The 25039-nt window shown below is 40.0% G+C and overlaps 2 protein-coding genes across 2 annotated transcripts; both read left to right on the forward strand.

Moving 5' to 3' along the window:
- The first annotated feature begins 4535 nt into the window (after window positions 1-4535).
- Window positions 4536-15398, forward strand: LOC107571702 (high choriolytic enzyme 1-like). The gene is made up of 5 exons (XM_016258031.1): window positions 4536-4604; window positions 5062-5137; window positions 5250-5390; window positions 14793-14910; window positions 15008-15398. Exons 1-5 carry the CDS (start codon window positions 4536-4538, stop codon window positions 15396-15398), a joined length of 795 nt encoding a protein of 264 aa, XP_016113517.1.
- A 1416-nt stretch (window positions 15399-16814) lies between these two features.
- LOC107571701 (high choriolytic enzyme 1-like) lies at window positions 16815-19708 on the forward strand. The gene is made up of 2 exons (XM_016258030.1): window positions 16815-16962; window positions 19404-19708. The coding sequence occupies exons 1-2, from the start codon at window positions 16815-16817 to the stop codon at window positions 19706-19708; spliced, it is 453 nt and encodes a 150-aa protein (XP_016113516.1).
- Window positions 19709-25039: the final 5331 nt, after the last annotated feature.

Below are 25039 nucleotides of genomic sequence, written 5' to 3' on the forward strand. Positions count from 1 at the left end.
TGTGAATTGATTTGACTTGTGATGATCAATTGTGATTAGACTCGACTCAGGAAGATCAGCTGTGACTAGACTTAACTCATGATAATGAATTGTAACCTGATGTGACTCATGACAATCAACTGTAACTTGACTAGACTCATAACTATCAGCTGTGACTCGACTAGACTCATGATCATAAACTGTGACTTGATTTGCCCCATGACGATCAACTGTGACTTGACTGGGCACTGCAGTGTCCGCCATTTTGTAAGCGTGCTCTAGCGCGGCCGCCATTACACGAGTGAGTGCAGGGTCTCGTTCCTCTGCGATACCCACAGGGAACGCTGAACCAACAGACAACAGAGCAAAATCCACAAAATCACTTAGGGAAGTACGGGGACCCTCACGGATTAATCGTGTCTTTAACGGTTAATCTATACCGTCACAAAAAAAGTCATACCCTCACAAAAAAAGTCTAGGAGTACACAGTCAGGCAGATCAGAATAATATGCAAGATCCAAATACTCCTGTACGTAATCCTCGAGTGCTCGCCAACCCTGCTCGAGGGCTAACAACAGTCTCACAGTGTCCATACCTGGCCAATGTCCACCTGAAAAGCCGCTGGATCCTTGTGTGGCCGAGTATTCTGTTACGGAGCTGACGAGACGTGAGACGTGCGGATCCATTCGCAAAGCTTTTATTGTGGAGAAGACAGAGACGTGGTCATAAAGCAGACAGGGTCAAACAGAGGCAGACAGGTATATGGCGGGCAAAACACAAGAATAATCCTAGGGCTAGATTCGTGACAGTGACTGGGGGTCTTGCTGGTACGGTGACACAAACACCATCTTAAATATACAAAAAACATAAGACTTTGATCAATCATGAATGTTTCCATTTCAGGTAATTTATGCAGATGCACAGGGTATCGGCCCATCGTTGACGGCTACAGAACCTTCTGTGAGGTGAACAGCAGTCGTCCAGATTCAGCCTTAATTTGATTCATTTCAGCTGCAGAATCATGTGGCACTCGTCTGGCATAACATTCCAGATCCTTTATGGATTTGTTCTGAGCTGCCCAACCATTCCCATTTTAGACTATCTAATATTCTTGATTTATCTCAAAGTAACTTGACGCCACATATTTTGATACAATGTTTTTTTTTTTTAAACAATATGGTCCATGCTTGACATTTTGACATTTAGCATTCTGGGAATTACAGTGTGACATTTACAACGTGACAGTCAGCTGAACATTTTTTTTTTTTTGCATAAAAGTCTTTGACGTGCGCTCACAAGAGTAGCATGACGAATGAACATGTCAGTTGCGTTGCTGTCTATGCAGGGTCAGAAAGCTCTCGCATTTCATCAAAAATATCTTAATTTGTGTTCCGAAGATAAACAGGTCTTATGGGTTTGGAATGACATAAGTGTGAGTAATTAACGACAGCATTTTCATTTTTGGGTGAACTATCCCTGTGTGTGAACTATCCCTGTGTGTGAACACAACTACCCAACAATGATAAAAATCCACCCACTCCTTACTTTTTAATCTCCATTAGACCAAATCAGTCTCACTAGGCCTGCAGTTTTGATTCTCTATATGCAATGTGACATCACATCACAGTCTTCAATTTCTCATTTCACTCCAGACTGCTTTGTGAATGTCATGTCGTTATAGTACTTAGCATATTAACCATATTTGTGAGAATAGTTCGTGCAGGCTGTCCGTTCGGTAGCGCAGTTGCACGGCTCGGTCCATTGAGCCACGCCAATGACAGGTCAGCACAGGATGAGCTCTGAAACATTGCACTGTTTTGTTCCACTTTCAGTGCATTTGGCTTCCCATATGTAAGGCTGAGCACCGGTTCTCTCGCTCTCAGTTATGTTGCTTCTACCAGCTGTTTATTACAGTAGGCATGCAAAGCAGAGAGACATATACACAACGCCCTCTTCAGGAGACGGGGCAGGAATATGCAGCTCATTTGCATTTAAAGTGATACACACCAAAACAGCTCTTTTTTTAGACAAACCCAAAAGTGACATTTTCCAGATGTTATAATAAATGATTTGTGGGGTATTTTGAGCTGAAACTTCACAGACACATTCTGGGGACACCCAAGACCAATATTACATCTTGTAAAAAGGGGCATAATAGGTGCTCTTTAAATTTTAGTGAAAATTAGCATAGCATTGCGTTAGCAGTGCAAAGGTCGTGGGTTCAATTCCCAGGGAACATACATACTGGTAAAAAATGTATAGCCTGAATGCACTGTAAGTTACTTTGGATAAAAGCGTCTGCTAAATGCATAAATTTAATTTTACATTTAATATGGAATGTATGTAAATAAAGCGAGATTTATACTTTCGCCTGGACCTAGAGCCTCCGCTGACTGCGCACGCACCTCCCCCAAACGAACTAGGTTTTTATACTTGTCGCGCTTGCCATTGTACTATTCTTTGAAATGACAGGGGGAGACTCTGAGTAATTGCCCTCAAAACGCAGGAACAGCTCATTTGCATTTAAAGTGATACACACCAAAACAGCTCTTTTTTAGACACGCCTCAAAAATGGCAATTTCCAGATATTATAATACATTATATGTGGGGTATTTTAAGCTGAAACTTCACAGACACATTCTGGGGACACCCAAAACCAATATTACATCTTGTAAAAAGAGGCATAATAGGTGCCCTTTAAGGTAACCTAGCTCACAGTTCCAGGGATTGATCATTTATAAATCTAAAACATTTCATTTTTTCTTGTTTAAGTCTTAAAAACCAACATACAAACGATGATTCATCTAGAGTGCATCCTCCATTACTGTAGTATGTGATAACAGCAGCCAGAATTGTTCCATAATTCATGTATCCAACCTGTAGAAAGGCAGGACATAAGCTGTTGTGATGTTACACATTTATACAGTCAAAATACTGTTACCAATAGTGACACATTACCTTGTACTTTCCCAAGAAAGGGGACCTGCCACTGGTGATTAGCATGTCATCTTCACGTTCTAGTACACATCGCACAGCACGGCCAGTTCTGTGGTTAAATTTGAGTGTACAGACAGTGTACTTAGCTTTAGCATTGTGTTAAAAGCTACTTTCATAGCATACTATCTTTGTATTCCACAGAAACAAGTAAAAAAAAAGCAATAAAGGAAAATACACAAGCAGATAAATAAGAGCCATTTTGTAAAAGGTACAAGTCTCATTTTGCCATACTTGTAAGCAGCCGTAGCAGCGATGGAGGATCATGATGTAATCTTCATGACTTTACCACCAAATCCACCTCCTAGCCTCTTCACATGACATGTGAATGTCAATCCCGAGAGTGATGCCCACCACTTCCTATTAAAAGTAGGAAATTAGGCCAACAACTGAGGAATAAACTCATCCATTTATGTCCATGGAGCAATACAGACCTGAGTATAAGCTGCATGTTGACTGGCAACATAAAGCTCCAGTTCACCTGCCTCTTGCTTAGGAATCGCAATTAATCCCTGAGTTTCCATGTAGAAATGTTCCTGACCACCCATATACAGCTCACCTGTGAAGTATGTAAAAAAAATAATAATGTGCATTGTATAAAAATCCCTCTAGTATGTAGTCTGCTTTCTCAAACCCTTCTTCCACATTTCCTCTTTCCAGTTTTCTCTTGGGATCAAAAAATGACTGGTGTTCAATGGCCTCCTTAATAAAAAAATAAAGATGTTGAGGTGATTAGTAGAATTAGATGAACATGCTGCTCCTCAACCTTTGTTTAGCACTCCATTATAAATGGTTTTCTGAATATGATTTACAAATACCTCTATAGTGAAAAAGACAGGTTGGATGTGCCCGAAAGTTATGGTCACCTGCTCGGCTGCTCATTTGGCTTGTTCTCTGGTTTCAGCCACGATGGCACCAATAATCTGCCCTACACAAATGACCTGCAAAGGGCAAACCGTCAAGACACAACATTGCAAAGTACCTGAAATGCAAAAGAAGCATTATTGACTAAGAAGTAGTAACAACTACTAATGTATATAGTAAGGCTTGAAACATCTAATCTGAGATAGGAATCATTTAGTGTTCAGATGTATCTTTAAACCAGATAATATTTATTGTGGTACTTCCTCTTCAGCAAAAAGCTCCTCTGGGTTGTTGAACCAGAGTCTTCTATTTTGACCAGGAACATCCTTGGCAGAGATGAAGGTGACGACTCCGGACATGGCTAGAGCCACCAATGCATCTATAGAGCTGATGTAAAGATAAGGTTGAGACAGTGAGATTTGCATTTTCAAAGAAATAAAAAATTGTCCAGCCCATACAATTAATGGATGAATTAGATAAACAAGCTGGAGCACCTCCCTTCATTTTGTAAGGCTTTGGACTTAACGGAGTGTGTACTCCCTTTAGTTACACACATTAGTTTCTTTACACTAAGACCCTACCCATAATCCCCCAGTAGACCCACCTACTCAGGTGAATATAAAGTCCAGGTCTGACAGCACAGAGACACCAAAGCTCAGCACAGGAGCATCCTGAACATCTCTACACACTGAGACGACATGGACACAAGAGCCTCCCTCTCCATTCTGCTGCTGCTGTTTGGCATCTCACAGGCATCTCCTCTCACGGTAAGATCCTGTCTAGCTCCTCCCTTAAATGATCAATGTTCTTCAAATGTGTCAATTTAACATCTCTGTTTCTGTCACCAGGAGGAAAGGTTTGAAGGAGTGTTTGTGTCAGAGCCTGAACCTCTGGACATCACTACAAGGATTTTGGAGTCCAACAATGGTCGGGCACCTTGTAGATTTCTTGTAAATGTATCAGTGTGTTTCAGAAAATAGTGGTCAAATGTGGTCAAGATGTATAAATATGGTCAGTTATTTTATCAGTATGTTTCTCTTTAAATGCAGGATCTTCTGAAGTCTTGATTGAAGGAGATCTGGTGTTTCCCAAAACCAGAAATGCTCTCTGTTTGGCATCTCACAGGCATCTCCTCTCACGGTAAGATCCTGTCTAGCTCCTCCCTTAAATGATCAATGTTCTTCAAATGTGTCAATTTAACATCTCTGTTTCTGTCACCAGGAGGAAAGGTTTGAAGGAGTGTTTGTGTCAGAGCCTGAACCTCTGGATATCACTACACAGATTTTGGAGTCCAACAATGGTTCGACACCTTGTATATTTCTATAAAGAGTTTCACAAAGTATTGGAAAAATATTATCCAAACCTAAAAATATGTTCAGCTATTTCATCAGTATGTTTCTCTTTAAATGCAGGATCTTCTGAAGTCTTGATTGAAGGAGATCTGGTGTTTCCCAAAACCAGAAATGCTCTCTACTGCTTTAACAACAACTGTTTCTGGAAGAAAAACTCTAACAACATAGTGGAGATCCCTTACATAGTGAGCGGTGAATTCTGTGAGTGAATCTCCTTCAATCATTGAACAAATCATTGAACACATTCATGAAGATGTCATTTTAAACCTTTGGCCCCCCCCCCCTTTTTTTTACAGCCTATAATAACAAATTAGTTATCGCAAATGCCATGTCCACCTTTCACTCCAAAACCTGCATCATGTATCGTGTCTGTAGATGAATTAGCTGATTCTTTGTCTTGTGATGGTGTTCAATTTTGGGAATGTTTGATTGTGTTGGGAAAAATAAAATGAATCAAAATGATCAAAATTGTGTTTAAATGTGTTATTCCATAAATAATGAACAAATTTCTTTCTACTTGCATGATCTTTGCATGAGCCCTGGTGCTGGTTACCATGGAAACAAAAAGTTTCCTTTCGGCACCTTGTTTTTGAAGAGTTTTAATGCACTGAGATACTCTAATGGCAAATCATTCATGCCAACCTCCTTAAACGACAACATTAAAAAAAAAATGTAAGTCGGAATTAAGTAAATTGTTCTGCTATTTAATAATTGCCATAATCATACCATTTGTTGGAGCTCCAGCAGCACTTGCATGTAAAGCTTGAAAAAGAAGCCTTGCGATACTCTTCCTGTGCACCAGGGGCAGTAGGGGGCACAAAAAATTATTCTTCTAAGAGTTGCGTTCCCTCTACCAGAAGTTTCTCATCCCATTTTCTGCCAAGCAAAAATCAGTGTTCACTGACTGGGATGTATGCAATTTAGCAACACAAAATAATGCAAGTAGTGCACCAGATTTAGTTAGTTTTCATTTAATGGTTAACTGTTGGCTTTTCTTTTTCTAAGCAATGCATTTGTTACCTTCAGTAAAACAGTGTACAGTCTTTGAATGTGAATTATGAAGACCTTGAGATGGCTGTACCTTCCCATCAGCTCTTTACAGGCGTGTCTGGCTTTTACCAGAGTTGGTCCCACATCTCCATAAAAAATATCCAGATTTTCCACCACATTTGAGTCATGTCTGAACGCCACCCTCATGCCAGAATTCACTATGGAGAAGGCAAACTCTCTGTGCTGTGCCTGGCGAAATGCAGACACAAACTCCCACTGTAAAGCACAGGGATTAGTGATTAGCGATTAGCTTTTCAGAATGGAAACTGAAATTCATATTGTATTTGTAGTGTAAAAGTGAATGTGTGGTTAAAAAAATAAAATCGATGGAATTAGCAATGACTAATAGTCTTTTTGGGTAAGTGTGTTTGTTGAATCTTGAATAGTTTTGTAATATAGACTTTAGTTTTAGCATTAACTTTAGTCTGCATCCTCCATTTTGATTAACATACCGGTCTTTAGTGTGAAATGTCAATAGCCAGCAAAATCTCATCTGGTCGTAGAGCCGTTTTACCAAAGTCTGTGAAAAACTCTTCACTAGGCAAATCTCTCGAGCACCATCTATATTTAGGACCAATGGAAAAAATTTAATTCTAATATTATTTTTCCATGTCAAATATATTGGAAACTGAGAAATATTGCAAAAAGGCAGTTATTGGAAATTATGGACAACTAAATTCCAAATATATATAATATGGCGCTCAGGATATTTCCACCAATGGCCTTGAATTTCCAACATAAACAAAGATGTAACACGTAGACAAGTAATTCAACACACATTTGTCATCAAAATTACTTTTGGTCTTGCATGAAATGTTAATTTAACAATACTTCATTAGCTACCAACTTATTATTTGTGTATAACTATTTCAGTCCTTTTTTCTACTTAATTCCTCAAAGTGATTTGCTTTTGCTACTCACAGCCATGTTGCATATCTGTTTGCTGACCAAACACTGTAATGTTTGAACGAGGGCCTGGTAAACCCTGCTTTTCTCTGGCCCGAGTTCCTCGATTCCTTGCAGAAAGACATCCTTCAAAACAGACAAACTGCATCCTGCCCCTACAGTTACGCCTAAATAAAGCAGTGTTATTCAATTTACTTTGGGCTTTAATATTCGCTAAAAAAGCATATGAAATGGTGATACATTGTTTATTCATGATTTACTATTGTTTCTCCATTTGACAGCTTGAAGTTCTGGAATGCTTCCACCATAGATCACCAAAGGATGGACAGGTCCCTTTAGGGGAAGTCGTGGCCTAATGGTTAGAGAGTCGGACTACTAACCCAAAGGTTGCGGGTTCAAGTCTCGCAGGGATTGTAGGTGGGGGGAGTGAATGTACAGCGCTCTCTTCCACCTTCAATACCATGACTGAGGTGCCCTTGAGCAAGGCACCGAACCCCCAACTGCTCCCCGGGCGCCGCAGCATAAATGGCTGCCCACTGCTCCGGATGTGTGTTCACGGTGTGTGTGTGTGCACTTTGGATGGGTTAAATGCAGAGCACTAATTCCAAGTATGGGTCACCACGCCTCACGTCACTTTCACTTTAGATTCATCTTTGGCCCTGTAAAAGAACAAACCGGTTGGATGGATGGATGGATGAACTTCCTCTTGAAACCAACCTATGGTTATGTTCCCAACCAACAGAGGTGCGTTGGGGTATTCAGCTTTCAGCTTGATTAAATCTTTCAGATCTGCTGGAGGAATACACCTGACCTTTTCACCCTGGAAACAAAGTAATTCAGTTTATTTCTTTCCCATAATCTGTTGGAAAGAAGGGATATAATGAAAAAAACAACAACAACAGTGGCCTGAAATGTTCACATTCTTATTAGCTACGAAAAGAACACACGGTTTGCTCACCAGTAACTCTGGGGGAAAACAAATTTCTTTCTACTTGCATGATCTTTGCATGAGCCCTGGTGCTGGTTACCATGGAAACAAAAAGTTTCCTTTCGGCACCTTGTTTTTGAAGAGTTTTAATGCACTGAGATACTCTAATGGCAAATCATTCATGCCAACCTCCTTAAACGACAACATTAAAAAAAAAATGTAAGTCGGAATTAAGTAAATTGTTCTGCTATTTAATAATTGCCATAATCATACCATTTGTTGGAGCTCCAGCAGCACTTGCATGTAAAGCTTGAAAAAGAAGCCTTGCGATACTCTTCCTGTGCACCAGGGGCAGTAGGGGGCACAAAAAATTATTCTTCTAAGAGTTGCGTTCCCTCTACCAGAAGTTTCTCATCCCATTTTCTGCCAAGCAAAAATCAGTGTTCACTGACTGGGATGTATGCAATTTAGCAACACAAAATAATGCAAGTAGTGCACCAGATTTAGTTAGTTTTCATTTAATGGTTAACTGTTGGCTTTTCTTTTTCTAAGCAATGCATTTGTTACCTTCAGTAAAACAGTGTACAGTCTTTGAATGTGAATTATGAAGACCTTGAGATGGCTGTACCTTCCCATCAGCTCTTTACAGGCGTGTCTGGCTTTTACCAGAGTTGGTCCCACATCTCCATAAAAAATATCCAGATTTTCCACCACATTTGAGTCATGTCTGAACGCCACCCTCATGCCAGAATTCACTATGGAGAAGGCAAACTCTCTGTGCTGTGCCTGGCGAAATGCAGACACAAACTCCCACTGTAAAGCACAGGGATTAGTGATTAGCGATTAGCTTTTCAGAATGGAAACTGAAATTCATATTGTATTTGTAGTGTAAAAGTGAATGTGTGGTTAAAAAAATAAAATCGATGGAATTAGCAATGACTAATAGTCTTTTTGGGTAAGTGTGTTTGTTGAATCTTGAATAGTTTTGTAATATAGACTTTAGTTTTAGCATTAACTTTAGTCTGCATCCTCCATTTTGATTAACATACCGGTCTTTAGTGTGAAATGTCAATAGCCAGCAAAATCTCATCTGGTCGTAGAGCCGTTTTACCAAAGTCTGTGAAAAACTCTTCACTAGGCAAATCTCTCGAGCACCATCTATATTTAGGACCAATGGAAAAAATTTAATTCTAATATTATTTTTCCATGTCAAATATATTGGAAACTGAGAAATATTGCAAAAAGGCAGTTATTGGAAATTATGGACAACTAAATTCCAAATATATATAATATGGCGCTCAGGATATTTCCACCAATGGCCTTGAATTTCCAACATAAACAAAGATGTAACACGTAGACAAGTAATTCAACACACATTTGTCATCAAAATTACTTTTGGTCTTGCATGAAATGTTAATTTAACAATACTTCATTAGCTACCAACTTATTATTTGTGTATAACTATTTCAGTCCTTTTTTCTACTTAATTCCTCAAAGTGATTTGCTTTTGCTACTCACAGCCATGTTGCATATCTGTTTGCTGACCAAACACTGTAATGTTTGAACGAGGGCCTGGTAAACCCTGCTTTTCTCTGGCCCGAGTTCCTCGATTCCTTGCAGAAAGACATCCTTCAAAACAGACAAACTGCATCCTGCCCCTACAGTTACACCTAACACATGTTGTTGAATTTACTTTTGGACTTTTATATTCGCTAACTAAGCATATGAAATGGCGATGCATTATTTCACATTGATTTACCATTGTTTCTCCATTTGATAGTTTGAAGTTCTGGAATAATTCCACCATAGATCACCAAAGGATGGACAGGTCCCTTTAGGGGAAGTCGTGGCCTAATGGTTAGAGAGTCGGACTACTAACCCAAAGGTTGCGGGTTCAAGTCTCGCAGGGATTGTAGGTGGGGGGAGTGAATGTACAGCGCTCTCTTCCACCTTCAATACCATGACTGAGGTGCCCTTGAGCAAGGCACCGAACCCCCAACTGCTCCCCGGGCGCCGCAGCATAAATGGCTGCCCACTGCTCCGGATGTGTGTTCACGGTGTGTGTGTGTGCACTTTGGATGGGTTAAATGCAGAGCACTAATTCCAAGTATGGGTCACCACGCCTCACGTCACTTTCACTTTAGATTCATCTTTGGCCCTGTAAAAGAACAAACCGGTTGGATGGATGGATGGATGAACTTCCTCTTGAAACCAACCTATGGTTATGTTCCCAACCAACAGAGGTGCGTTGGGGTATTCAGCTTTCAGCTTGATTAAATCTTTCAGATCTGCTGGAGGAATACACCTGACCTTTTCACCCTGGAAACAAAGTAATTCAGTTTATTTCTTTCCCATAATCTGTTGGAAAGAAGGGATATAATGAAAAAAACAACAACAACAGTGGCCTGAAATGTTCACATTCTTATTAGCTACGAAAAGAACACACGGTTTGCTCACCAGTAACTCTGGGGGAAATATCAAATCCTTCAAAGTTGGGTCAAGGGGTAAGACATTATCCATGCTGAAAAGTTCTCCAGAAATCTACCAATAATACCAGTAGCGAGTTTTATTAACCTAGTTTTTCCAATCTCTGTCTACTTATAACAATAATGTGCTATACTACTGTAATTAGTGATAATGTTTAAGAAATTCTAAGAATTCTAAATATTATCTTACATCAGATTCATTGTTGTTTTCCATGCAACATTTTCCATTTCCGTCTCCATTTTGGCAAGATATCGGAGTCTGTAAAAATATGAATCATGTCACTATAGAGCACATAATTGTTTCCTGCAATGTAACTGTAGTTTATACTAATTTTCATGTACAAATTTTTTTCAAATGATTTGTATATATTTTTGTTTTCTGCTTGGAGTTAACAGTCCTTACATTGCAGAATGTTTTAAATCCATCAATTATCGGTCGATATCCAGTACAACGGCACAGGTTCCCTTAGAAGAAAGAAAACGGAATGTTTAAATTCTTGTTTTCTGTGTTTAAATTCAAAAAATGTTAATTAAATCCATGAGTATTCAAATACCTCCTAGTGTCTCTTGAATGTCCTCCGTGGTGGGCTGTGGGTTATTTCTAAGTAATGTGTACATGGACATCACCATCCCAGGAGTACAAAACCCACACTGAGACCCATGAGCCATTGCTATAAGCTCCTGATGAACAAATACAACAAAAGTATCTAAATGGTGTGTTCTGGATTGCCCATTGAACATATCCAATGGTGGGCAGTAACTAAGTATTTTTACTTCATTACTTAAGTACAGCTTTCAAGTATCTGTACTTTACTGAGTATTTTTATTTTGGGAAGCTTTTACATTTCTCTCCAAAGCATAATATCATACTTTTTACTCTTCCACACTTCATAAAAACATGTAACGTTCCTCGTTATTTTGAACTGGAGAAATCATCACAAACTACAAGACGGTGTTCCATTTGTGAAGGAGCTGATTCTTTTCAATGAGCCTGGTAAAATTTGCAAATCACACTGAACGAATCAACAAATTTTATTGAGCGCACTGCAGCTGTTCTTGAGTCAACAACTCACTGATTCAAATGATCCGATCAGAGCGAGTCTCCAGTTTACAATTCACAGAATTCACAAGTCTGACTCAAAATGAGCAAAAAACAGGAGATCCTTGGAGCTACTCGGAGAAGTTACTAATGCTGAATTTAAGCATTTATTATTGTAAATAAAAATCATATTTAGGTCATAAGTGTCCATTGTTTGCGAACTAAAACTGCTGTAAAAGGTCTGTTTAAGCCTGCTGTATGAAATGTTTGAACGTAGACATGTCCATATTTGTGCATTACCATCTAAATGGGGTAGGTTTTTATTTAAAATCTAAATATAATGCCCATGCATCTACCCCACTGCCGTAACACTTTGAAAATAATGTAAAAGTAGTATGTTTGCATAATATTTTTCTTAAAAAGCTAACAAATTTTACCCAATTTGACCTCTGTTTTATATCGTATATTTATATTTGGCAACATACATTTTGTTTTTCCTCATTTCGATATACTACATGATTTTTGTTATTTTCACTTGTTTGTACACCTGAATTATCAGTAATTATCAGTATAATCAGTGACATATTTTTTGCAGGAAGATGTATAAAATTGCGTACATAAAATTGAAATTCATCAATCAGTATGTTATACTTTTAATACTTAAGTAGGCTACGTTAAAAATTCAAGTACTTTTGTACTTTTACTCAAGTGAATTTGAAAAGGAGTACTTAATACTTTTACTGGAGTAATATTTTATTAGGGTATATGTACTTTTACTCATGTACTTGATTTGTGTACTTCGTCCACCTCTGAAAATACTTATTTTGAAAGATGATTTATAGTTTGTATGTGAAGGAGAATCAGGTACCTGAACAGGATGTAGTTTAGTCTTGGTGCTTCCAATGCCTTCGACGGTCACCACCGCCACACCATGCAGAGAACAAATCGGCTGTAGACATGCATTTACCGACCAGTGACTGAAGAACGGGTTGAAGATTATAAAACCACATTTATTGATGACTTTTTAATTCAAATGGTCTAGAGTGAAAGTTATGATAAAAAAAGAAGAAATGTAGCAAAATCTGTATGGTTTGATGTAGAAAAACACTGGTAACAAACATTAGGTTTTTTTTCACATCTTTTTTTTAGCTACACCATTATTTTCAGAGCATTGTCAAATGGAAATTACGATACATTTCCTTCGCAGGTAAGCCAGTAACATCTCTTCTGGATCAGCATTCTTTTCCACTATCTTTACATAAAAACAACAAAAACTGACCACCATTGCTCAAATTTTGTGATAACTATCAAGCCAAAGATCATTCAGTGTGTGCCACGTGACATGATTGGATTTTGGAGACCAACATATCTATCACACGTGTGAAGAGGAACATTAAGAGAGAGGAAACTCAGACCCCACCTGTTGGTCCAAAACTGATTTATTTAACTAATCCGCTGAAATGGACTGTACTAAGTGCCCAAAGCAGTGGTGAACAGGGAGAGGATTCATTTGTAATCTACTTACAGTTTACTAGTGGTCGGTACATAACTAAAAAATAAATAAATCATAAAAAAATTAATAAAACAACTGCCATAGCTAATCAGCAGAAAAATACATTACTTTAGATGAAAGCTTCTTATTCTAAATAACCAACAGATGAAATCAGACACAACTACTGTATAATTCTAAAATATTATGAGGAAAAATGTAATAATATAGTATTTCACAGTGCTACTCTGCTTATTAATTGATAAAATGGCTTTGTTACTGAAAAACAACATACATTTCAAATGTAGCAATGAAACCACCTTGCTACTTAGAAAAACAATAGCTAATAGCTTGTATCTTAACTACTTGCAACAATGCTTCTGCATAGTGCTCATTCAAATGTACAGTTACCAGTCAAAGAGGAGCAGAAGTTAAACATTTTCAAAACAAAAAAAAGGTTGATTATAAAATTAGATTTGACAGAAGTTGTGTATATTGCTTTGTAGTCCAGATGTTATATTAGCTTTGTATTCCAGATTATTATTATTTTTTTCTTTATGCAAAATAAAAATAGCTTTTAATGTGCCTATTATGATATTAGCTACATTGATAAGATGTCCTTAGTCTCTGAAAAATTGTTCTCGAAACTGTTCTGGCATTGCACGATTGAGTTTATTCACACTGCCAAATCATTCCTGTGTGTTTTTAGATGTCTTTTTTCTTGGCAAAGTCTGGCCATGTTTGCACCTTGTGGTGAACTCTCTGTATTTGTTCTCGTGAAGTCTTCTCTTGATTGTAGACTTTGACAGTGACACGTCTACCTCCTGGAGAGTGTTCTTCTGATAAATGTTTCTTGTTAATATTTTATCATTGTTCTCACCCATCTTTGTTCTCAATACTGATGTAGTCGCTCTGAGTTGATCTGGCCATTTGGACTAACAGGCGAGGTCAGAGTTTCCTCCCTTTAGTTACACACATTAGTCTCTGAACACTAAGACCCTACACATAATCCCCCAGCAGACCCACCTACTCAGGTGAATATAAAATCTTGACAGAATAGCTCACAGACATCAAACAGCAGCAAACTCAGCACAGGAGCATCCTGAACATCTCTACACACTGAGACGACATGGACACAAGAGCCTCCCTCTCCATTCTGCTGCTGCTGTTTGGCATCTCACAGACATCTCCTCTCATGGTAAGATCCGGTCTAGTCTCTCCCTAAACAATGAAGGTTCCTCAAATGAGACATTTTAAACATCTCTGTTTCTGCCTCCAGGAGGAAAGGCTTGAAGGAGTGTTTGTGTCAGAGCCTGAACCTCTGGACATCACTACAAGGATTTTGGAGTCCAACAATGGTCAGGCACTTTGTAGATTTCTTGTAAATTTATCAGTGTGTTTCAGAAAATAGTGGTCAAATGTGGTCAATATGTATAAATATGGTCAGTTATTTTATCAGTATGTTTCTCTTTAAATGCAGGATCTTCTGAAGTCTTGATTGAAGGAGATCTGGTGTTTCCCAAAACCAGAAATGCTCTCAACTGCTTTAACAACAACTGTTTCTGGAAGAAAAACTCTTAACAACATAGTGGAGATCCCTTACATAGTGAGCGGTGAATTCTGTGAGTGAATCTCCTTCAGTCATTGAACATATCTATGATTCATGTAGACCTCATTTTAAATCTGTGGCCCCTTTTGTTTACAGCATATAATAACAAATTAGTTATCTCAAATGCCATGTCCACTTTTCACTCCAAAACCTGCATCCGCTTTGTGGCCAGATCAACTCAGAGCGACTACATCAGTATTGAGAACAAAGATGGGTGAGAACAATGATAAAATATTAACAAGAAACATTTATCAGTCCTTATTTAAATAAATAAATAATAATTAACCTCTTTACTTCCTCTCTCCTCTCAGGTGCTACTCTTCTCTTGGCAGAACTGGTGGCAAGCAGGTGGTCTCCCTCAACAGGCAAGGCTGTGTGTATCACGGCATCGTTCAGCATGAGCTCAATCATGCCCTGGGCTTCTACCACGAGCAAACCAGGAGCGATCGTGATGAGTATGTCAAGATCAACTGGGAGAACATGTCTCCTGATATGGCCTACAACTTCCAGAAACAAAACACCAACAACCAAAAGACTCCATACGACTACGGCTCCATCATGCACTATGGAAGAACAGCCTTCTCCATCCAGCCCGGGCTGGAAACCATCACTCCCATTCCTGATGAGACGGTGGAAATTGGACAGAGGCAGGGAATGTCCAACACCGACATCTTGAGGATCAACAAGCTGTATGGATGTTGAAGATGACACATTTCACACAATCAATGCACAATATCAGTAATATGTAGATGAAAATTGGTGTAAGGCTATATTTTTGGCTTTTGATGGTGTTGAATTTCTTAAATGTGTGTTGGGAAAAATAAAGCTTAACTGCAAAACAAACTCATATTTTTTCATAATTCAGTCAATTTTGAGAAAATGCTTGATTGCAGCATTGAAGTGCTGTATTATTGAGGAGAAATTCATTTTTTAGTGCAAGTTCTGTCAGGAAGACTCTAATGCAATGTCATTCATTATAACAGGCTGGCCAATCACTGCTGGACACCTGGAGTATATAAGTACTGAACTCTCTGTTTCATTTTTGCAGTTGATGATGCTGATGTTCCCTATACTCAGTCAGGGAATCTGTCCTTTAAAAACTTTAGCCCAACATTCAGAATTACTGACATACAGTTTAAAGGGGTCCTATTATGCTCTTTTACAATGTCTTGATTTTGTTTTGGGGGTGTACTAGAACAGGCTCTCATACTAGGTTGTTCGAAAAACACATTATTTTTCACATATTTTACATTATTACAACACATCTCTCCCCAGTCTGGCATGAACAGCTCAAATATTTCCTGTATCAAATGAAGGCCCGCCTTCTGAAATATGAAATGTGCTGTGATTGGTTAGCTGGGCCAGTGTGTGTTATGATTGGCAGCACTCGGCGCCTGGTCTGGAAATGTCATGCCCTTTACGCCGAGGCGGAGTGGTGGCTGTGCTCGTGGGTTTCGCATATGGATCCGGTGGAGGGAATGTAGACGGGCGAGTCCCTATCTTCTTCCTTAACCACCAGATCCAGCGCCCGCTCTAGGGGGTTCGGAAGCCCGCGCTGCGGTTCTTTCCCCCCGGTGAGAGGGCTCGACGCTCCGCCTGTCTTCCTCCGAGGAGGTTGATGAGGGCGTCGATGAGATCGCCAGTTGCACAAGCATCAGTTACACAAGCATATTATGCCTAATATTATAATGAGCAGCTTTACTGTGGAGCGGAGCTGTTTTTGGCCATACTTCCGGCATCCCTGCCAGCGCTTGCTTCACTCCTAGAAGCTGACGCCAGTTTCACCGCACGTGCTTTTATACTTCCTGGTCACTACGTCACCCCGCCCATGACGTCTCGCCCATTCATTGGACTGATTACACATGTGATTCAGAGCGTGGTCATGCTGGAGGCGTTCCCGTAGCATTTCGACACAGCGTCTCGTTCCCTTCACATTTTTATTCATTCATGTACTACACAGCACAACTGTAAAAAAAAATAAATAAATAAAAATTTCTGCCTCAGCATCCCGTCTTTGTTCTGGGTCAGGCCAGAGAATCTCGTCCACATCACAGGCTATATTGGCCCTCTCCAGGCAGCGAGGGTAAAATCCTCTTGCATGCCTGATCCACCCCTGGCATGCATCTACTGATATGTCTAGGCAGGCTTCTTCCATGGCCTGGTGGTGAGCACGGATATAAGGTTCTCGGTCATACACTTTCCACCGCCATGGCAAAAAAAACTCCTCTATCGGGTTTAGAAAGGGAGAGTATGCAGGCAGAAAGATGTTAGAAAACCTTAGATTATTGGTAAACCAGTCACGAACCAGAGCAGCACGATGGAAACTGACATTATCCCAAACAACAATGTAACGAGGCTGCTCTGGCTGTGCTGGTTCCCTGAGGTCCAGCTGGAACATATGCTCTCTTAGACCGTCAAGGAAAGAAAGGAGGAGCATAGTGTTATAGGGTCCTAGAATGGCATGACGGTAGCCCTCGTTGGCTGATGGCTGCACACATAGTGACATTCCCGCCACGCTGACCAGAGACATTTACAATAGCCCGATGGCCAATTATGTTCCTCCCCCTTCTCCTTCTTCTTCACCACCTCCACCTCCTCCTCCTCCTCCTCCTCTTCCTCTTCCTCTTCCTCTTCGACCTATTCCTTCATTTATCTGTGGATCCATTGTTCCAAAGCTCAGTGAACTGATTCGGGCCCTTTTATCTATTTATTGGAGGATCTGATTGATGTGTGCGGTTCTTTCCCCCCGGTGAGAGGGCTCGACGCTCCGCCTGTCTTCCTCCGAGGAGGTTGATGAGGGCGTCGATGAGATCGCCAGTTGCACAAGCATCAGTTACACAAGCATATTATGCCTAATATTATAATGAGCAGCTTTACTGTGGAGCGGAGCTGTTTTTGGCCATACTTCCGGCATCCCTGCCAGCGCTTGCTTCACTCCTAGAAGCTGACGCCAGTTTCACCGCACGTGCTTTTATACTTCCTGGTCACTACGTCACCCCGCCCATGACGTCTCGCCCATTCATTGGACTGATTACACATGTGATTCAGAGCGTGGTCATGCTGGAGGCGTTCCCGTAGCATTTCGACACAGCGTCTCGTTCCCTTCACATTTTTATTCATTCATGTACTACACAGCACAACTGTAAAAAAAAATAAATAAATAAAAATTTCTGCCTCAGCATCCCGTCTTTGTTCTGGGTCAGGCCAGAGAATCTCGTCCACATCACAGGCTATATTGGCCCTCTCCAGGCAGCGAGGGTAAAATCCTCTTGCATGCCTGATCCACCCCTGGCATGCATCTACTGATATGTCTAGGCAGGGTTCTTCCATGGCCTGGTGGTGAGCACTGATATAAGGTTCTCGGTCATACACTTTCCACAGCCATGGCAAAAAAAACTCCTCTATCGGGTTTAGAAAGGGAGAGTATGCAGGCAGAAAGATGTTAGAAAACCTTAGATTATTGGTAAACCAGTCACGAACCAGAGCAGCACGATGGAAACTGACATTATCCCAAACAACAATGTAACGAGGCTGCTCTGGCTGTGCTGGTTCCCTGAGGTCCAGCTGGAACATATGCTCTCTTAGACCGTCAAGGAAAGAAAGGAGGAGCATAGTGTTATAGGGTCCTAGAATGGCATGACGGTAGCCCTCGTTGGCTGATGGCTGCACACATAGTGACATTCCCGCCACGCTGACCAGAGACATTTACAATAGCCCGATGGCCAATTATGTTCCTCCCCCTTCTCCTTCTTCTTCACCACCTCCACCTCCTCCTCCTCCTCCTCCTCTTCCTCTTCCTCTTCCTCTTCGACCTATTCCTTCATTAAAGGAGGAGCATAGTGTTATAGGGTCCTAGAATGGCATGACGGTAGCCCTCGTTGGCTGATGGCTGCACACATAGTGACATTCCCGCCACGCTGACCAGAGACATTTACAATAGCCCGATGGCCAATTATGTTCCTCCCCCTTCTCCTTCTTCTTCACCACCTCCACCTCCTCCTCCTCCTCCTCCTCTTCCTCTTCCTCTTCCTCTTCGACCTATTCCTTCATTTATCTGTGGATCCATTGTTCCAAAGCTCAGTGAACTGATTCGGGCCCTTTTATCTATTTATTGGAGGATCTGATTGATGTGTGTTCAATTTTGACTCTTAGTGTTTCCACCTGGGTAATTGTTTGCTAATTGAGCTCAAGCTGTGCTGAGTTATTGAATGCTAGTGCTTTCTAAATGACCACATGGTGTAAGCACTGAGAAATATAGGGATTTGTGTGTAGAGTTTTGCAGTAACAGTTCACCAAATCTGACTTATGTGTTAAAGCAGGGAAATAGTGTTTATAGTTCAGCAAAATGGGTGTGCTTTCTGAAAATCTGAAAAATGGTTTTGAAATTATAGTTCAAAAGCCTGGTTATAGTGTTTTAGCAATCGAGAAAAACTGTAATACAACAATACAACAAATGATCGACAAAGTAGTCTGTGTGACATCAGTGGTTCAACTGTAAAGTTACGAAGCTGTGAGAATACTTTTTTGCGCAAAGAAAATAAAAATAACGACTTTATTCCACATTTTTGTCTCTACTGCGTCACTTTGGACACACGTTCACGACAGTATCTGAACTGTCGGAATAAAGTCATTATTTTTGTTTTCTTTGCTCAAAAAAGTATGCTCGTAGCTTCGTAACTTTACAGTTGAACCACTGATGTCACACAGACTACTTTGTCGATCCCCTGGGCTTCTACCACGAGCAAACCAGGAGCGATCGTGATGAGTATGTCAAGATCAACTGGGAGAACATGTCTCCTGATATGGCCTACAACTTCCAGAAACAAAACACCAACAACCAAAAGACTCCATACGACTACGGCTCCATCATGCACTATGGAAGAACAGCCTTCTCCATCCAGCCCGGGCTGGAAACCATCACTCCCATTCCTGATGAGACGGTGGAAATTGGACAGAGGCAGGGAATGTCCAACACCGACATCTTGAGGATCAACAAGCTGTATGGATGTTGAAGATGACACATTTCACACAATCAATGCACAATATCAGTAATATGTAGATGAAAATTGGTGTAAGGCTATATTTTTGGCTTTTGATGGTGTTGAATTTCTTAAATGTGTGTTGGGAAAAATAAAGCTTAACTGCAAAACAAACTCATATTTTTTCATAATTCAGTCAATTTTGAGAAAATGCTTGATTGCAGCATTGAAGTGCTGTATTATTGAGGAGAAATTCATTTTTTAGTGCAAGTTCTGTCAGGAAGACTCTAATGCAATGTCATTCATTATAACAGGCTGGCCAATCACTGCTGGACACCTGGAGTATATAAGTACTGAACTCTCTGTTTCATTTTTGCAGTTGATGATGCTGATGTTCCCTATACTCAGTCAGGGAATCTGTCCTTTAAAAACTTTAGCCCAACATTCAGAATTACTGACATACAGTTTAAAGGGGTCCTATTATGCTCTTTTACAATGTCTTGATTTTGTTTTGGGGGTGTACTAGAACAGGCTCTCATACTAGGTTGTTCGAAAAACACATTATTTTTCACATATTTTACATTATTACAACACATCTCTCCCCAGTCTGGCATGAACAGCTCAAATATTTCCTGTATCAAATGAAGGCCCGCCTTCTGAAATATGAAATGTGCTGTGATTGGTTAGCTGGGCCAGTGTGTGTTATGATTGGCAGCACTCGGCGCCTGGTCTGGAAATGTCATGCCCTTTACGCCGAGGCGGAGTGGTGGCTGTGCTCGTGGGTTTCGCATATGGATCCGGTGGAGGGAATGTAGACGGGCGAGTCCCTATCTTCTTCCTTAACCACCAGATCCAGCGCCCGCTCTAGGGGGTTCGGAAGCCCGCGCTGCGGTTCTTTCCCCCCGGTGAGAGGGCTCGACGCTCCGCCTGTCTTCCTCCGAGGAGGTTGATGAGGGCGTCGATGAGATCGCCAGTTGCACAAGCATCAGTTACACAAGCATATTATGCCTAATATTATAATGAGCAGCTTTACTGTGGAGCGGAGCTGTTTTTGGCCATACTTCCGGCATCCCTGCCAGCGCTTGCTTCACTCCTAGAAGCTGACGCCAGTTTCACCGCACGTGCTTTTATACTTCCTGGTCACTACGTCACCCCGCCCATGACGTCTCGCCCATTCATTGGACTGATTACACATGTGATTCAGAGCGTGGTCATGCTGGAGGCGTTCCCGTAGCATTTCGACACAGCGTCTCGTTCCCTTCACATTTTTATTCATTCATGTACTACACAGCACAACTGTAAAAAAAAATAAATAAATAAAAATTTCTGCCTCAGCATCCCGTCTTTGTTCTGGGTCAGGCCAGAGAATCTCGTCCACATCACAGGCTATATTGGCCCTCTCCAGGCAGCGAGGGTAAAATCCTCTTGCATGCCTGATCCACCCCTGGCATGCATCTACTGATATGTCTAGGCAGGCTTCTTCCATGGCCTGGTGGTGAGCACGGATATAAGGTTCTCGGTCATACACTTTCCACCGCCATGGCAAAAAAAACTCCTCTATCGGGTTTAGAAAGGGAGAGTATGCAGGCAGAAAGATGTTAGAAAACCTTAGATTATTGGTAAACCAGTCACGAACCAGAGCAGCACGATGGAAACTGACATTATCCCAAACAACAATGTAACGAGGCTGCTCTGGCTGTGCTGGTTCCCTGAGGTCCAGCTGGAACATATGCTCTCTTAGACCGTCAAGGAAAGAAAGGAGGAGCATAGTGTTATAGGGTCCTAGAATGGCATGACGGTAGCCCTCGTTGGCTGATGGCTGCACACATAGTGACATTCCCGCCACGCTGACCAGAGACATTTACAATAGCCCGATGGCCAATTATGTTCCTCCCCCTTCTCCTTCTTCTTCACCACCTCCACCTCCTCCTCCTCCTCCTCCTCTTCCTCTTCCTCTTCCTCTTCGACCTATTCCTTCATTTATCTGTGGATCCATTGTTCCAAAGCTCAGTGAACTGATTCGGGCCCTTTTATCTATTTATTGGAGGATCTGATTGATGTGTGTTCAATTTTGACTCTTAGTGTTTCCACCTGGGTAATTGTTTGCTAATTGAGCTCAAGCTGTGCTGAGTTATTGAATGCTAGTGCTTTCTAAATGACCACATGGTGTAAGCACTGAGAAATATAGGGATTTGTGTGTAGAGTTTTGCAGTAACAGTTCACCAAATCTGACTTATGTGTTAAAGCAGGGAAATAGTGTTTATAGTTCAGCAAAATGGGTGTGCTTTCTGAAAAATGGCGTTATGGTTTTGAAATTATAGTTCAAAAGCCTGGTTATAGTGTTTTAGCAATCGAGAAAAACTGTAATACAACAAATAAAGGAAAGATCGACAAAGTAGTCTGTGTGACATCAGTGGTTCAACTGTAAAGTTACGAAGCTGTGAGAATACTTTTTTGCGCAAAGAAAATAAAAATAACGACTTTATTCCACATTTTTGTCTCTACTGCGTCACTTTGGACACACGTTCACGACAGTATCTGAACTGTCGGAATAAAGTCATTATTTTTGTTTTCTTTTCTCAAAAAAGTATGCTCGTAGCTTCGTAACTTTACAGTTGAACCACTGATGTCACACAGACTACTTTGTCGATCATCTTAGTACTTTTCTGGACCTTGAATGTGAGAGAGCCCTCAGATTTCATCATAAATATCTTTAAATTGTGTTCCAAAGATCAACAAAGGTCTTACAGATTTGGAACAACACGAGGGTGAGTAATTAATGACAGAATTTTCATTTTTGGGTGAACTAACCCTTTAAGACCCTGCCATCATCCAGCAAACCCTACATAAATATTATAAAATGCATAAGAGCAATAAGAACACAATAAAAACAGTGATGGAAGACGACTTCAAGGTCTCTCCAACACAATGTTTAATAATGAAAAAATACACAATTTGCATGCATTACTTTCTCTGGTATTTACCATTAAAACTGTAACAGAAACCTACAATATTAGCAGTTAGACTTTTATTGAAAAAAAAAATCAGTATTTTCTTGTAGTTACTTTTTTTTAAAATAATGAACAATGAGATAAAAAGATGACTAATTTTTGTATAGTAGGCCTGCATTGTTCTGTTATCTTCTCTATACTTTTGAGTTGCAAAAATTAAGAACAAAAAAATGCATGTATACAAATATGGCTTCAAGCTTCCCATATATGAATTAATAATGTAGGATATCAGACCGAATCAGACAATCTAAGATTTGGTCAAAACCGAGTTGAGGCACGAGGAGTCACAAAAATTCCACAGAGGCCCAAGACAACAGGATGTCATAAATCAGACCCTAGCCTCTCTGAAGCAAGCCTAAACCTAAACCCCTGTCACAGAACAGTTTTCAACATTAACACAAAAGAACACATTGACAAGTCCAAGGAGATTGTCAAATTTTGGGGCAAGTTATCAAGAATAATGGTCAAAAGAGATGACCGCATGACTATCACACGATAGTAACTACAGTCACAAGCTCCTCGTAAATTGACTTCCCCCACTTCACGACAAGAACAGACAGACTAAAATTCCTTACAGACATTTTAATCTCTGGTCTCCTTACGTCCACAGAATGCCAAAGAAACTTCATTTCCATGTGAAGATGCATCTAAAAGACACTAAAAGGACTCGAGCAACTAACCATTGCTATATATCTAACCCCATATCATGTATCTAACCCACATGTTTAACCATCATGTCTTAATCATTTATTGTGTATGTATTGTTAATAACTATTGAAGAGCTTAAGGGGTCATATTCATGCTTGGTATGTGTGAGTTTGAATTTTCATGCTTGAAACGTTTCTCCCAGTCAATTCTTGGTCAAATGTATCATATCCTCGTGATAGAAATCATGTCCAAAATCATACTCTACCAGAGCGGGAAAAACGCAGGTCATGTGAATGATGAGATAACAGTTATCTGATTGATGTGTGTTCAATTTTGACTCTTAGTGTTTCCACCTGGGTAATTGTTTGCTAATTGAGCTCAAGCTGTGCTGAGTTATTGAATGCTAGTGCTTTCTAAATGACCACATGGTGTAAGCACTGAGAAATATAGGGATTTGTGTGTAGAGTTTTGCAGTAACAGTTCACCAAATCTGACTTATGTGTTAAAGCAGGGAAATAGTGTTTATAGTTCAGCAAAATGGGTGTGCTTTCTGAAAAATGGCGTTATGGTTTTGAAATTTTAGTTCAAAAGCCTGGTTATTGTGTTTTAGCAATCGAGAAAAACTGTAAAGTAAAAAACTGTAATACAACAAATAAAGGAAAGATCGACAAAGTAGTCTGTGTGACATCAGTGGTTCAACTGTAAAGTTACGAAGCTGTGAGAATACTTTTTTGCGCAAAGAAAATAAAAATAACGACTTTATTCCACATTTTTGTCTCTACTGCGTCACTCTGGACACACGTTCACGACAGTATCTGAACTGTCGGAATAAAGTCATTATTTTTGTTTTCTTTGCTCAAAAAAGTATGCTCGTAGCTTCGTAACTTTACAGTTGAACCACTGATGTCACACAGACTACTTTGTCGATCATCTTAGTACTTTTCTGGACCTTGAATGTGAGAGAGCCCTCAGATTTCATCATAAATATCTTTAAATTGTGTTCCAAAGATCAACAAAGGTCTTACAGATTTGGAACAACACGAGGGTGAGTAATTAATGACAGAATTTTCATTTTTGGGTGAACTAACCCTTTAAGACCCTGCCATCATCCAGCAAACCCTACATAAATATTATAAAATGCATAAGAGCAATAAGAACACAATAAAAACAGTGATGGAAGACGACTTCAAGGTCTCTCCAACACAATGTTTAATAATGAAAAAATACACAATTTGCATGCATTACTTTCTCTGGTATTTACCATTAAAACTGTAACAGAAACCTACAATATTAGCAGTTAGACTTTTATTGAAAAAAAAAATCAGTATTTTCTTGTAGTTACTTTTTTTTAAAATAATGAACAATGAGATAAAAAGATGACTAATTTTTGTATAGTAGGCCTGCATTGTTCTGTTATCTTCTCTATACTTTTGAGTTGCAAAAATTAAGAACAAAAAAATGCATGTATACAAATATGGCTTCAAGCTTCCCATATATGAATTAATAATGTAGGATATCAGACCGAATCAGACAATCTAAGATTTGGTCAAAACCGAGTTGAGGCACGAGGAGACAATTTGATTGTTTACATGAAAAACAGACTGTAATTTAAATTGTATTTACTCAAAAGCTTGTCCTCTTTAGTATGAATCTGGCTCTAATGAGAAAATGTTTTATTTATGATCAGACACAAAATGGCAAACAA

This window comes from Sinocyclocheilus grahami, unplaced genomic scaffold, assembly GCF_001515645.1.
Source record: "Sinocyclocheilus grahami isolate Dianchi unplaced genomic scaffold, SAMN03320097.WGS_v1.1 scaffold1637.1, whole genome shotgun sequence".
NCBI classification, from domain to species: Eukaryota; Metazoa; Chordata; class Actinopteri; order Cypriniformes; family Cyprinidae; genus Sinocyclocheilus; species Sinocyclocheilus grahami.

Excerpts from the sequence above, each read along its gene's own strand:
- LOC107571702 (XM_016258031.1), top strand. The coding sequence starts at position 4,536 with ATGGACACAAGAGCCTCCCTCTCCATTCTGCTGCTGCTGTTTGGCATC. Across the intron at positions 5,138-5,249 it reads GATTTTGGAGTCCAACAATG|GATCTTCTGAAGTCTTGATT; the intron begins GTTCGACACCTT and ends CTTTAAATGCAG. Across the intron at positions 14,911-15,007 it reads AGTATTGAGAACAAAGATGG|GTGCTACTCTTCTCTTGGCA; the intron begins GTGAGAACAATG and ends CTCTCCTCTCAG.
- LOC107571701 (XM_016258030.1), top strand. The coding sequence starts at position 16,815 with ATGCATCTACTGATATGTCTAGGCAGGCTTCTTCCATGGCCTGGTGGT. Across the intron at positions 16,963-19,403 it reads GAGTATGCAGGCAGAAAGAT|ACTACTTTGTCGATCCCCTG; the intron begins GTTAGAAAACCT and ends GATGTCACACAG.